The sequence below is a fragment of the Protopterus annectens genome, chromosome 4.part0 (assembly GCF_019279795.1).
Source record: "Protopterus annectens isolate FY-2018-M chromosome 4.part0, PAN1.0, whole genome shotgun sequence".
NCBI classification, from domain to species: domain Eukaryota; kingdom Metazoa; phylum Chordata; order Ceratodontiformes; family Protopteridae; genus Protopterus; species Protopterus annectens.
The window spans coordinates 847,631,290-847,645,395 of NC_056733.1; the positions used below are offsets into that span (position 1 = coordinate 847,631,290).

Below are 14,106 nucleotides of genomic sequence, written 5' to 3' on the forward strand. Positions count from 1 at the left end.
TATACCCAACCTCTCTCTCTATACCTACCTTACTACCACTTCTGTACCTACTCCTCCCTGTCTTTTGCTCTGCTATTCTCCTCATCAATCCTTTTCTTAGCTATTTATTGTTGTTATCCTGCCAACGCTGATGTCTACACTATACTGTGTTATCTTAAAATCTTCCTGTTATTATTCTATACAGGCTTATAAACATTTATGTAACTGAAACTATATGTTCTGTATTCATTTGTATGTGGAGCTTTTCTCCCCGGGCCTCCACTGAAAATGGGCTCTCCAAGGCCCAGTGGACTTTCCTGGTAAACAAATGCAATAAATACACAAATAATAATAAATAAATTATCAGCAGTTAGACTTCTCCTGTGATGCATGCATTTCTTCCTGTGTCCTGTAAATTATGTAACTAGATAGGTATGTGATTCAACTCTCACAGTAGTGAACTTGTATGTGATGGGGCCTATAGAGTCAGGTAAGCATAACCTCAACCACAGCTGTTAACAATCAACTTCTATTCTGGAGAAATATTTTGAAGTGTGGGTTGGTATAGTAGTAAAGGTGTTTACCTCACAGACACAAGGTACATGTTTTGATTCTCACATTTTGAAAGGGAAATTTGCTAGACTTAAAATGGCCTACAAGAGCAGCTAGCCTAGTACTTACCTATGAATGTTTACTGTAATGCCGTCTGTGTCTGAGTATGTAAATATCATTTACTATTAAGTCTATGCAGTGCTGGGCATTGTTTCTAAGGTTTCGAACAAAGTTAAATAATGCCTTGTTGTCCAACTGGGTGGCTATTTTTATCTCATAGTTGGCTTTTTTGATTTCATCGGGGTCTGGAGTTCCTTTTTCATTTTAAGAAAAACATTTTTGTATATTGAAAGTTTTTTTTTGGTTTGCATGAAAAGTTTTTTCTTTTATTATAGTGCCTGTTTATATTAGGGTTCTGCTACAAAGGTTCCTATAACACTACAGTGATAGGAGTTCTTGGTTGACTGGAAATATAGCAAATGTGTTAGCATACTTATGAATTTAAATTATAATGTCAATATATTTATAGATGAGTATGTATATGGTTTCAGTGGCTACTCCCTGTATACTGTCCCTGTGGAGTATGCACAATGTCTAGGAATCTTGCCACAGACAGCAATTTAATTATGCCTTATTTCAGTTGCATTTGAGCAGCTTAATCTATTCCCAGCCACTGTCATTTTCAGTTTTGTGACCATAAGCTTGTCATGTAGGGTGGTGGTGCTACAAGAAGGCCTAAACATTGTGGAGCTCTGAGGGGCAATTTAGTTAAAAGAATAATGCAATATGTGTCTACAGGATAGAAACTTGTTCTGGCAAAACCACTTAATGAAAATGTCCATGACCTGAAAATTAAATAGTATGACACTGCATAAATTTACTGTAGATGCACGTCATACAGCTAGCTAGAATTTAAGCACACAAGCATTAAGGTGGGTCTTATTTGAAGAGAAGCTCAGTGCTAATCACTTCCCTACCTTTACCTACAATCCACTATAACTGGTTTTGGTTATTATATGTATTTCTGGATTCCAACGTGTATTTGTTTCACAGCTTTCTAAGGAGAGCAATTTCATACATTAGCAACTCTCTGTAAAAAAACTGATAGGAGCATAAGAAGTTACTTAGCTAATGGCCAAAGAACCTTTCTAAGCACAGGCATTCATGCCCCAATTTCTATAATTATCAGTGCCCTAGGACTAGAATGATGTTGGTATATGCCTGCGCCTTAGGGCATCTACAAGTTGTTCCTGTCCATAAAGGCCACTGGTGACACACCAGGGGTGAATTTACAGTTTCCTATGTATTGGTCCAAACTACATTTGAATAGAATTAGAGAAGAGTTCTGTTTCACACGAATGGGGAATCTGTTCCAGAGAAGGATTAATCTCTGAGACACATATCTGTTCCTCCAGCATGTTTTGCTTATGTCACAGATGAGGTTTAGATCCTTAGACCAAGCAAGTCTAGTGCTGTTTTTTTTTTCTGAATGTATAACAGATTAATCAGGACTGGATGGGAGAATGCCTTGTATGGTAGGCATAGATCACCTCTCAGTAGTCTGTAGGAGACTCAGTACATGGACAGGGCTTTGAATTGGTCCACATAGAGCAAGTTATTTACACCCTATAGTATTTTAGTGAGGAACTTGTGTGACCACTCTAGCTGTTGGCAAATGCCTAGTTAGGTACATGCTGAAGGGTGCATTGTACTTGATTATTGGTCTAATGAGAGGTGAGCATAGTGGGGCGATGATCTCCTTAGATCCGGATGCCTTGCCCTTATTTATAAATTGCACCATGTCGAAGGTTATCACGCCACAACAGTACATGGTGATTAAGGTTCAGGTTGCTGTCAATCTGAGTTCCGAAGTCCCTTATCACTGGTTCTACTCTAACCTTAAGAGAGAGTTATCAATGTTGTAATGGGGTGGTCATTTTCCCAAAAGGTATAATTATGCATTTTTTGCAGTGAGTTTTAGGCCATGGTTTTGGAACCAGTTATTTGTCTGTCAGACCCTCTTCAAGGATATCTACCTCTTTGGGTGACTTATTGATTGCATCCAGATTGCAGTCATCAACAAATCTGGTCAGCCAAAGACCCTCTAAATTTGCCTTGAGTTCAGAGAATTATATTCCAAAGAGGAGAGGTCCCAGTATGAGCACTGTGGGGCACCATTAGCAACATGCTAATTGGTGGAGGTGGATTCCCCCACCTTAACTTAATGTGTTCTATCTGTGAGCCAATCAGCTATCCATTGGGTGACATAGGGATCTATGCCTAAATTAGTGAGTTTGTGTAAAATACTCACGTGATGTATCATGACAAATGCCTGTGCCAGGATCTAGTGACCTTCCCAAAGAAGTTTGCCAGGTTTAGTAGGCTTTAACTGTCCTTGGCAAAACCAAACAGGGATAGGTCCAGGTTTTTTTTTAAGATTTCCTGTGTCTTTGTATGTCAGGTCCATGATAATTCTTTTCATGACCTTGCATGTAAGATTAGACAAACTTATGGGTCTGTAGTTCCCTGGGTCAGTTGATGGTCCACCTTTGTGCAGTAAGATGACAGTTGTAGTCCTCCATTCCTTGGGATGAAGCCTATCTGGAGGCTGTGGCTGAACTGAAATTCTAGTGGGTCTGACAGGTCATGTTTCAAATTATTTAAGAGGCATCCGTGGATATTATCAGGGCCTACTGATGCAGTGTCTTTCGATGTGGAGAGTGCTGTTAGGACCTGTTCCTTAGTAATAGTTGAAGGAGAAATGGTAGAGGATACTTCCTGGGGGAGTAACCAGTCATCTCAGAGCCATATGGATTCTGTCTTCTGCTTGTACCTTATTGTTTTTGTTAGCACTTTTAAGTAAAGGTACTGTTCACTATTCTTTTATGTTGGACTTTGGTAACTACTTTATCCAATTAAATGTTTCTGTCAAGTCTTTTCTCGCTGTACTTATGGGTTGAGAAGCACACCTTCAGTTGTAACTGAAATGTCACAAGAAATGACTGTTTTTTATTTACATTCATACATAAATAAGTAAATAGACACACACATTCCATGTGAAATTGTGATTTCATATATTTTACAATATAAATAAACAAGCAAGCAGACACACAGGTTTCATGTGAGGTCATGGTTTTATTTATTTGACTGTTCCGCAAATAACAACATATCTAGGCATGCATAGCTATTTTTTATAATGTAACAGTTGTACAGTGAAACAGTGTAAATTGCAGCTGAGAGCAAATGTGATATTTTGTTGCAAACAGACAATTTGCTGATCAGTCATGACAATGCAAGACATCTGTCATATACACTCATTAGTTTAAAGAATACCGTTGCACCTAAAAATAAATAAAAATGGAGGCATCCTTCTAATAGCCACTCGATTAAACAGCTTATTTATATTTACACATTTTACGTACGTACTAATATTTTAGACATGGAAATAATGCCCTTCTAGCTTGCAAAAGTGCCAGAACAGTAATTTCTGTATAAGTGAAGGCGTTCTTAAATAATTCTAAAGGACTGTTTGCTTTAATATAATTAGAAATTTTATTCCATGCGTCCTCTTACAGAAAACAAGTTGCTGCAGCTCTCATTCCTATATCATCTCCTACACAGATTGTCTGATGATTCTTTACTACTCTTTGATAACCTAAACATTCCTAGAGGTAGTTGTCTCTAATGACGTCCTACTTAAGGTCTCCACTTAAATGTCAAGAGTAAAAAGTTGGAATATTTTAATCCTTTGTAGTAACCGAAACTTTCACATCCATGAGTGCCCTTGGTCTGTTTTCACTGTTCTCTTCCTAATTTAGTCATGCTAATTTTATTATAAGATTTCTAAATTATTATTCCATACTGCAATCTGGGTCTAGTGTAACTTGCAATCTATCATTTCTGATTTCCTCGAATTTATGAATCTTTTTTACAGACTATAGTTTTAAAAATGATTATTAACCAATTTGCTGATATGATCAGAAAGAAATCTCAAAGCTGGATCTACCCATATACCCAGTTTGTTAAATGAATCCACATTTTAAATCACTGTTTGCTGTATTAAATACTCACCCTTCAATATATGTCTGTCAAATCTCATAGCCTTTGCTGTTGATAAATTTATCAACATATTATTTTCCTGTGCCCATATGGTTTGATTTAGACAAGTTATTTTGTCCTATTTGTGAAAGATGTAACCTGTTTACCTATTTAAAGTTACCTGCACGCAGGTAGTAGAGCACCACAAATGAAAAAGACAGATCTGAATGAGGTAACGGAAAGAGCTTCTATAGGACACACTGACTGTAACCTAGAGATGTCCTTCTATTCATATGCTGCTGTATTCATGACATCAAAGAGTTTGCCTCTGGTGAACTCTCGCATGACCGGCCATTATACAAAAGTTATATACTACTGTTAGGGTGCACATGATGTCCTGGGCCTCTCTCGGACGTTGGTCATAAATGGATGTCTGGTAAAAGTGGACATCAGCACGCACCTCTTCAGAACTTCACTGCTGCCTGTGTGACTGCCAGCTCTGGTCGTCGCATTGCCAGTAGAAGCTTTTCTTCATCCAACTTCAGATCAGTACCCTTTAGGGGTTTTCTTTTTGTTACTTGCTATTGTTTTGGATTACATGTCAGGTAGGAAGGGTAGATGTGGAAGGCAAATTCCACATAAGGATTCTCATGAGCTCTACCTATTCTGCCTAGGCTATGAACATGATCATACCACCTGTAATATTTGTCAGGCCTTTGTCCACAAGACCCTCAGAAGCCATCTCACAGCCTTAAAACTTATGCCTTGAAAATCAGAGACTCAAATGTCTAGCTTCTAGGATAGACCTGACATTGGAACCTTCAGATGAGCCCCCAGTCAAGAAGGCCAAAAAGAGTAGGCCCAAACAGACTGTTGTGCTCTCCACTCCAGCTATTGCTCTCGAGGCTCGTGAAGGCACAGAGTCTGAGCCGGAGTCCTCAGAGTTTCCTTTGGCAGAAGGCCAGGAGGAAATCTCTCCTTTGCCCAAGGTCATGTCCGGAGGGAATCTCAGGCATCTGATTCAGTCGCTGAGGGGGAACCAAGGATCATTATATCCCAGGGTCCACATGGTATCTCCCAAATCATAGAATGTGAGGACATAGTCACTGATGTAGTAGAGTGTTGGCTGGTGTCTGGCCCTCTAGCCCTCCACCGCATTTCTGAATCCTCTCCCACAGACACCCATAAGAAAAAGAAACAGAAAACTAAACATATTTCTCAGCCTCTGACTACTTCACCAGTCATACAGCCTCCAGATTGGCAGGCCTTCACCCAAGGTCTGCTCAATCTTAGCCTTCTTAATTTGCTGCTCAGCTGAAGGGCCTGACACAGCCTGCATGTCATGCGTGAGATACTTAAGACACTGATTTTCAAGATATAGGTTGAGAGAAGCTAAGCAACTGCATAGGGTCTTGGTTACAAAGGCCTTACAAGTAGCACATGTGGTATAGTCGTGATCTGGACCTAGGCAAATTAAACAAAGGTTGTGAGCGTCCTTATGTGGAATCTGCCTTCCACACTGACACTTGCTCTTCCTAGCTGACATGTAATAAAAACTGTACACAGTAGCCAAAGATTACAATGAAAAAACCCCAACAGGGTACTTATCTGAACCAAGGTTTGCAACTTGTCTGATGAGCGATGACCACAGCAGACAATCAGACAGGCTGCAGAAAAGTTCTGAGGTCTTGTACTTGCCAATGTCAGTTTTATACCACTTTATGACTAACATACATTTGGATACAGTGTGATGTTGCACGAACCTCACAGTAGTGTTAGACTTTTGTATACTGGCCAGACGTACGAGTCAGCCAAAGGCAGACTCCCTCATGTTATGAATACTGCAGCATATGAATAGAAGGATATGCTATACTCCTTATACTGTTTGAAATAACTTTTATCTTTTACAACTTTGAAAACTAGATATGAAGGCCTATGGTACTCTTACAGAAGTATGAATATTGTTCCCACTACATAGAAAATAAGGTGGTTGTCAGTCAAAGAGAATGCTAATCATTTATTAAACTCCTTTACTTGCATACTTTCACATAATAACTTCTACCCCTCTCTACCTGAGAAACCTTCCTGGTGGAACTTAAATATGACTTGAGATCAGAAACCAATGAGGTTATGGGTAAAGATACTCAGATCAGTAACTGACTTTTGATAGTTTAAATTTAAGCTACCTGCTCATTATATCTTGGTAACATCTTGCACATTAATCCCAGAGCTTCTTTCTTTCCTTTGTTATATCCTTCTTGTTAGTTCATTCTCTCAATATTTATCTTCCTTTATCTGGACTTGCCTGAGTTCTGAAAATCGCTATAAACTCGTATGATGATTGAGTGTTTTTTTTTCTGTTGCCTTTTTCTTCTGACCCACATGTGCAGTGATGCTCCTGTATAAAGATCATCATACTGTATATTCTAATCTTCACATTTATAGTTATATTTAGCTGTGTGATTTTTTAAAGTTAACCTATTTACTGTTTTAATGTATACAGTAGATTTTAATTGTAATCACCTTTTAGCATAACCCCTATGTCTTTTCACGATTTAATTGTTCTGTTTGGTCTGTAAATGTCTGAAACTGTGTCTAGGCCAGTGTACATACTCAGGTAACCATTAATTAAAGAGTATGATGTGCATTCTGTAGTAGGAAAATAAATGTAAAGCTATGGCTGAGGACTTTATCATTCAAAATATGATATTCATTCTCCCTGTGTTTTTTCATTTTTTTTTCCATTTCTTGGAGCCCGGCAATGTGATTCTTGAGATTTCAATAGGAAGTGATATCGATGGCATCTGCTGGCTTATGCTAAAACTCAGTAGCATAGCAAGGGTGCGGCAAAGGGGTCAATCTCCCTGGGTACATAGTGTTGGAGGGCGTGATACTGAGTATAGTATTGTGGTAAAGACTTCTTTTTTTCACTCAAATAGCTGATGGAGGCATGAATAGGCTGATGTGGATGATGATACACCAGTTGGCTTTCCTACAATCAGCAGGAATTTATTTATTTTTTTTGCTCTTCTCTTGAATAGCTTAAGGGGTGCATATTTTAGAATGTAGGTACGCTAGTGGACAAATTGGCTTTTTACAGTCAGTGGACGTCTGGCTCTGGTTGCTAGATGGATCCAGCTACATCTCTGCTGAAACTGTATATGTGCTGGCATACTACTATCTAGAATCTTATGTACTCTTTAAATTTGCAAAGTTTTAGCCCAAAGCAATAGATGTCAAGCAGTTGTTGCATCTAACTGCAATCACTAGTAACAAGTAAACAACTCAACAGTAAGACTGATGCAATGTAGTAATATTTTGGTCATTGTGAATGCACATAATTATAATTTGTATGTAATTTCTTCTTTTTTTTTTTTTCAGAACGTGTCTGGCCTTCACCAGTCCATATAGCACCAGTTTAAAAGGATACATGGCACAGAGGCCCACCAATGTTTTATGCCACTGGACATTCCACATTTCATGTCTTATTTTCCAGGAAATTCCATTAAGAATACAAACCAACTTCAGGACATACTGAAAGATTGCATTTATGCAACTTTCATTGGAGACTTTAGTTTCAACAGCAGTTTTTACATGAAAACACATGCCCATTTTGTACACATAATGTTTTTCTACAAAGCTTTAAATAATATATGCTTTTTTTGTGTGGTTTATGTATGTTCTTCTTGACTGTATTTTTATTGCATTGTTCTTACCCAGTCTGGTGCCGAAAAGGGCCTTACCTGGTTGACAAATTAGTACATGGTCAAATTAGTTATATATCCGTAAAACTGACATGTTAGGAAAAAACTAATGGCCTAGTCAGTCTACCCAACACTTCTTATTCTACTAAATTCCTGCTGCTAATCTGTAACAGATTTACTGCATATGCATTTTTTTTCCTTTTGTTCTGGCACATACTATCTCCTTCTGTTCATTTTACACCCTAGATCTGTTTCACTGGCATGTTCATAGATCCTTAGTACTCTTATCTTTTGGAATCGGTTCTTGTTATTTCATTTGTTTGACATGAGAATGAGAATGTTAGCTGGTCTAGTCTGCATTTGACATTCTAGTTGTATCTCCATCTTTTCTCAACTCCCACTATCTACCTGTCCTATTATGTTTTGCATGTCTTAGGTTCAAGCTGAAATTCAAATTTCAGTTTATTTTAATGTTTGTTTTCTAAGCAGTGTACAAAATAAGATGTGGTACAAACTGCGAAGCAAATTAAACTAAAAAGTTTGTTGTTGTTACATGTGTACAGCCTGCTAACACACACTAAATAATAAATCATACTATATAACAAAGAAATTTAATAAAGCCAAAATATCACCAAAGATATAATCAATTACAATGAATCAGGTTATGTTTAGTAACACTGAAAAACAGGGCAACATTAAACAAATGAATATGAAGGTATTGAATAAGCAGCCTCTTATTTAATAATTGATTTATAACGTCTGGCATCACTACAGCAGCAGAAGGATCATTTGTGATCTTTTCCCAGCCACAGAATTCCAAGTCTAAATGAAATACAACACACTTTCTAGAAAATACTGTTTTAGCTGAATCCCATATGTCACAATGAATACTTTCCACTAAAACAGCAAGCATCCATATCCTTTAAACAAACTGCATAACAAAACAATGAAGGACAATATTACTTGAACTGAATGAGGAGAACGTTTGCTTGACACACTCATTTAAAACAACCATCTCCAAAACACAAGTGATGTCCCTTTTATCATGCAGTATTATTAAGAAATGAGAAATAGTACACAACATGTACATAGCTGTTGTAATGATAAAACTCTGCTAAAATGATTAGTAAAATCTGAAAATATATCTGAAAAAAGTAAAACAGGAAATACACACATTCAGCTACCTCCAGTACCAAAACCTCACCTAAGAGATAGAAGTAGAAACACTGATTCCAGTACTGGCAAGGCAGTAGCTGAAACTATCAGTGCAAACAGAAAAATGACAGAAAAAAAAACTAGAGGCCTGAAATATTGTTTCAAATTAAAATAACAAAACAAAGACATCAAACAGATCTGAAGAGTGTGCAATAAAGTTTACATGTAAAATTGATACAATATCCGCAGGATAACATCCAAAGTTAAACATTTTATTGTTAGAACAGTAAACAACTCAGCCTGGAATCTGAATAACTAAAATAGCAAAACCTTGCTTGCCAGTCTGTAGGATAGACATCTGACACCATCTTTGGACTAAAACACCATTCACATGTGTCTGTAGATTCTTTCTTTTTAGCGCACATTCCATGGGTCTATAGCCATCTAGGAGAAGAAATCAGTTTTGCAGATTCTAGTTGGAATTTTGCCCAATAATTTGCTGACTGCCATGAAAGGCTTGTTGCCTCTCTCTCTCTTCCCTGTCCTCCTTGCCTTGGGTGACCCTTCATAATTCCCTTGCATAATCTTGTACACCCATATCATATCCCGTCTTTCCCTTCTTAGAACCTCAGTAACTGCTCTATTTTAGATACATCCCCCTTTATCACACAAACCTATGTGGTTCTATATCTTTGAACTCTTTCAAACACCTTAATCTTGCCCCCCCCCACACACTCTGACCTGTGTAACCTCCAAAATTGCACACTTGATCAACTTGTGTCCAGATGGTGCCCAGAACAGATGCTTCAGTATTCTGTTTGCTGCTGCCACATTGTTGTCATTCTGCTCCTTGTGGTCTAATTTAGGTGTGATAAGCATCAGCCCCCATTCCTGCTTCCCCACAGTTGATATCTTTCACTAGCATTGCTATGGCCTAGGTGAATACTAGGCTAACTGTCTAAAGGGCCATTCTAAGTCTAGCCAATAACCCACGGTCAAAATCAAATTCTGTACCTTGTGTTTATAATTTAAAAAGCTTAACCATTATGCCAAACCCACACCTCCTGTGTGCATAACTTTCCACTTATTTTTAATTATTCATCAATTTTAGTCTTTCTGCCCATGTAATCAACTTTTCCAGTCTTTTTTTCATACTTCCTTTCTTCTATCACTGATGAACCAACACATCTGTACTCTGCCCAGAGGTTGTTTCTGTTTGTCTACCTCAGTTACCTGAGAAATAAATGCATTAAAGCATGCAGAGCCCAGAGCTATCATAAGTCACTTTAGTTCAGTACCTTAAATTTGATCCCACCATCAATGAAGGACATTCCTAAATCCAGATATGTAGAACTGAACCAGATGCTTTGTTAAATTCCACAGATTATATCTGCTAGAACTTTCTAATTACACAGTCATAAGAGTGGACTGCATTTCCCTCAGCAATTCCTTCTAGTGACAAAATTATGATAGTTGCTGCACTGAAGGTTGCCATTTTCTAAGAACTCTACAAGCCAGTCATTTATGTTAACAGGCCTGTAGTTCCTCGCCCTTGTATTTTTGCCAGCTCTCCTCTGATGTACAGGAGTGCCGTACTTTCCAGCTTCCAGTCTTCTGCTACATGTTTTGGACTGGAAACTGTTGAATGTATCATTAGGTTCTCATTCAGAATACCAGCCACATTTTTGAGAAGCCTTGGTGGATGCTGAATGTTCCGTCTGTGTTATGGTTCTTAGAGCAACTGAATGCCATTTTATTTCATCCTCCCTCTTTACTCTGGTACCTGTCCAATGTTTGTTCCCATCTGGTCTAGCTTAGTACCATCTCATGATGGTACCCTGTCTTTGTTCCTTTGTAAAAACAAATGCAAATTATTTATTCAGTACTTCCTTCTTGCCCTGTTTGGCGTATCTCCCATTCTTATGTAGTCTGGACAAGTCTGTTTCCCTCTTCCTTTTGGGAGTATGTTCTAAAACTGCCTTTAACCTTTCTGATTCATTGTGTTAACTTCTTTTATGATTGTCTTTTAGCTGCTTTTACCTCTGTTTATCTCATTGTATTGTGCTTCCCAGACATCCATGCACCCTTCTCTTCCACTTCTTATATGTCCTTTCCTAAAAACTAATTTCCAGCTTCACATTCCTATGTAGCCACATTTGTCTTTCATCAGTTTTTTACCTTTTGTCTTTTCTTTAAACTTGCCTAGCCCTACGTGCTCTCTCTTTGGTTCGTTCACATAGTTTGGTCACTCTCTTAAGTTGCTTCTAGTCTCATAACTAAATGTTAACACCCTCCCTGGCACAGCATAATCTCCTCCTTTTTGGCAGCTTGTGTACTTTTGTCATGATCTACATTCAGTTTGAAGTCCCAGATTTGTAGTTTCCTGCTTCTGGTGTTCTAAATGGAGAAACAGTATTCTGTAGTGAGTCAAGCATTTTTGTCTTTGCTCCTGTCTGAGTTACCATCAATACTTGTCTTCTCCTCACACTTCTTTATGGCACTCTTATCCTTCCTAACCTTCAAGCATCACAAAAATCAAAACATGAACAACGCTATAACAAAGCAAATACCCCTTTCAAAACCCTCCACTGGGATAGCCCTAAAAAGCCTAAACTGATTAGAAGTACCCCATCAAATAACATATACATAGCTTCTTACCACATATAATATTTTCTAGAATCTGTTTGTCCAGCACCAAATAACATTCTGTACAACTATGTTCCCAATTGGTCGCTATGATTCAATGACAAAGAGCATCTGTCCACAAACCGATCAAGTCTTCTGGACATTTCTGTACTCCGACAAGGCCTGGAACTCCTTATCTCTGCCCATCAGGTCATCAGCCATCTATTGCTATGATGGCTTAGTGGTTAACTACTGTAACTATGACCCTATGACCCTAATACCCTCCCTTCCATCCTTTAAAACCATTCAGAAAGACATCCTAGCCAAAGCTGGTGCTGTTCTTGCTCAAAGCCCTCATAAACTATATCCCTACATCGGAACAAATACCTGTTCATACCTTACTCCTTCTTACTCTCCCTTCTTCACTTTTTTCTCCCTGGCTTTCTGTCTAAATATACCATAAGCCTGCTATTCTCTCACTTTGTATTGCAATTCTTATTTGTATTATACTAACCTACCTTTAATTTCTCTCTAAACTGGCTACATTTTCTCTGACTATTAAATCATTGTCATATAACTTATATCTAGGTCTAATTTGGTGTAACTATTCAAACTGTAGTTGTTTTTTTTTTAAAGACTGTAAAATTCTTATTCTTAAAATGTTTTATAATACTTTGGAGCTTTTCTCCTCGGGGTCCTACCCAGTCGGACTTTCCCAGTAATCAAATGTCAATAAATAAATATATGTGTGTATATAAATATATATATATATATATATATATATATATATATATATATATATATATGTATATATATCTATATGGGTCTAGGACAGTCTACCAAAAGACTGTTTCACCGAAAGTGAAACTGGCTGTCACAGTTTCATGAAAGCAGTTTTTAATGAAAAAAGTGCTTTCGCGAAACTTTCGTAAAAGTACAGGGAATCGGGGGAAGTGGTAGTGGGCGAGATTGGACTACAGTGGGGATAAGGGAATATTCCCTTTTCTCCACTGTAGTGTGATCTCGGAGTGAGACTATAAATGTAGGGGGTGTGGGGTTTGCAGGGGAGGGCAAGGCTCCCCCCTGCGTAAACATGGTGTGTTTGTTTTTTTTGTTTTGTTTTTGTGTATGTGTGTTTTAATTTCCGTTTACCGAAAGTGCTTTTTCGGTGAAAGCAGTTTCGGTAAACGGTGTTCGGTAGGGTTGGATTCGGACAGTTGGTCTTTCGATCAACTGTCCTAGATCCATATATATATATATATATATATATATATATATATATATATATATATATAGGGTCCATATTATAATCGCGAAGTCTGACAATATCAAATATGATATTGTCGACACCAGAATAGCAAAAACGCACTACATTGAATGTTTAAATAGAAAATCTCCATAGGGGGAGATTTCCGTTTACTTCATTGTAGTGTATTCTCAGAGTTGGTATATTTAAGTAGGGGGGTGTGGGGGGTACAGGGGGGCTTGCCCCCCTACCTACACACTAGTTGTTTTTTTTTTGTTTCAATGGTTTAAGACTTCGATCACTAAACTTTGATCTTTTGTGATTCCAAGTTTTAAACCTTCGAGATTATAATATAGACCCATATATATATATATATATATATATATATATATATATATATATATATATATATATATATATATATATATAAATCAGATAGTTATCCTTAAGAATTATTGAGATCTGTATTTCTGATGTTGATTTCTTAATATGCTTGAAAGAGGCTCTTGTTATTCATAGTGTCTTGTACCATTCTGTATTCACATTTTTTCCCTTAATCTGGCCTTGATTCCTGTCATCCTGATTTTTTTGTTTGCTTCCAACCTCTCTATTATTTTTTTTAACTACGAATTCACTGTTTTCTTCCTTACCTTAATCTTATTTTCTTCAGTAATTTCATTTATTTAAGATTACTTGTTTTTCTTATTTTCAAGAAAACTGTAGTCTTTAAGGCTGTACCTAATGTGCTTCTCATTAATTTACTCCTCATAGTTCACTAGCAGACTTTGTCTTGTATTATTTGTTCAC

The 14,106-nt window shown here is 37.5% G+C and overlaps 1 protein-coding gene across 3 annotated transcripts in view; it reads left to right on the forward strand.

Annotated features, from left to right (window-relative positions):
* The window catches only part of TEX47 (testis expressed 47), an 844,245-nt gene extending 832,224 nt beyond the window's left edge, over positions 1 to 12,021 (forward strand). For 2 of the 3 annotated variants that reach the window (XM_044068795.1, XM_044068792.1), the window contains exon 7: positions 7,951 to 12,021. In XM_044068795.1, coding sequence (XP_043924730.1) covers positions 7,951 to 7,991 — 41 coding nt within the window. In that variant the 3' untranslated portion in view covers positions 7,992 to 12,021. The remainder of the gene's footprint in view (positions 1 to 7,950) is intronic. The other variant, XM_044068794.1, reaches the window with a different exon arrangement.
* Positions 12,022 to 14,106: the final 2,085 nt, after the last annotated feature.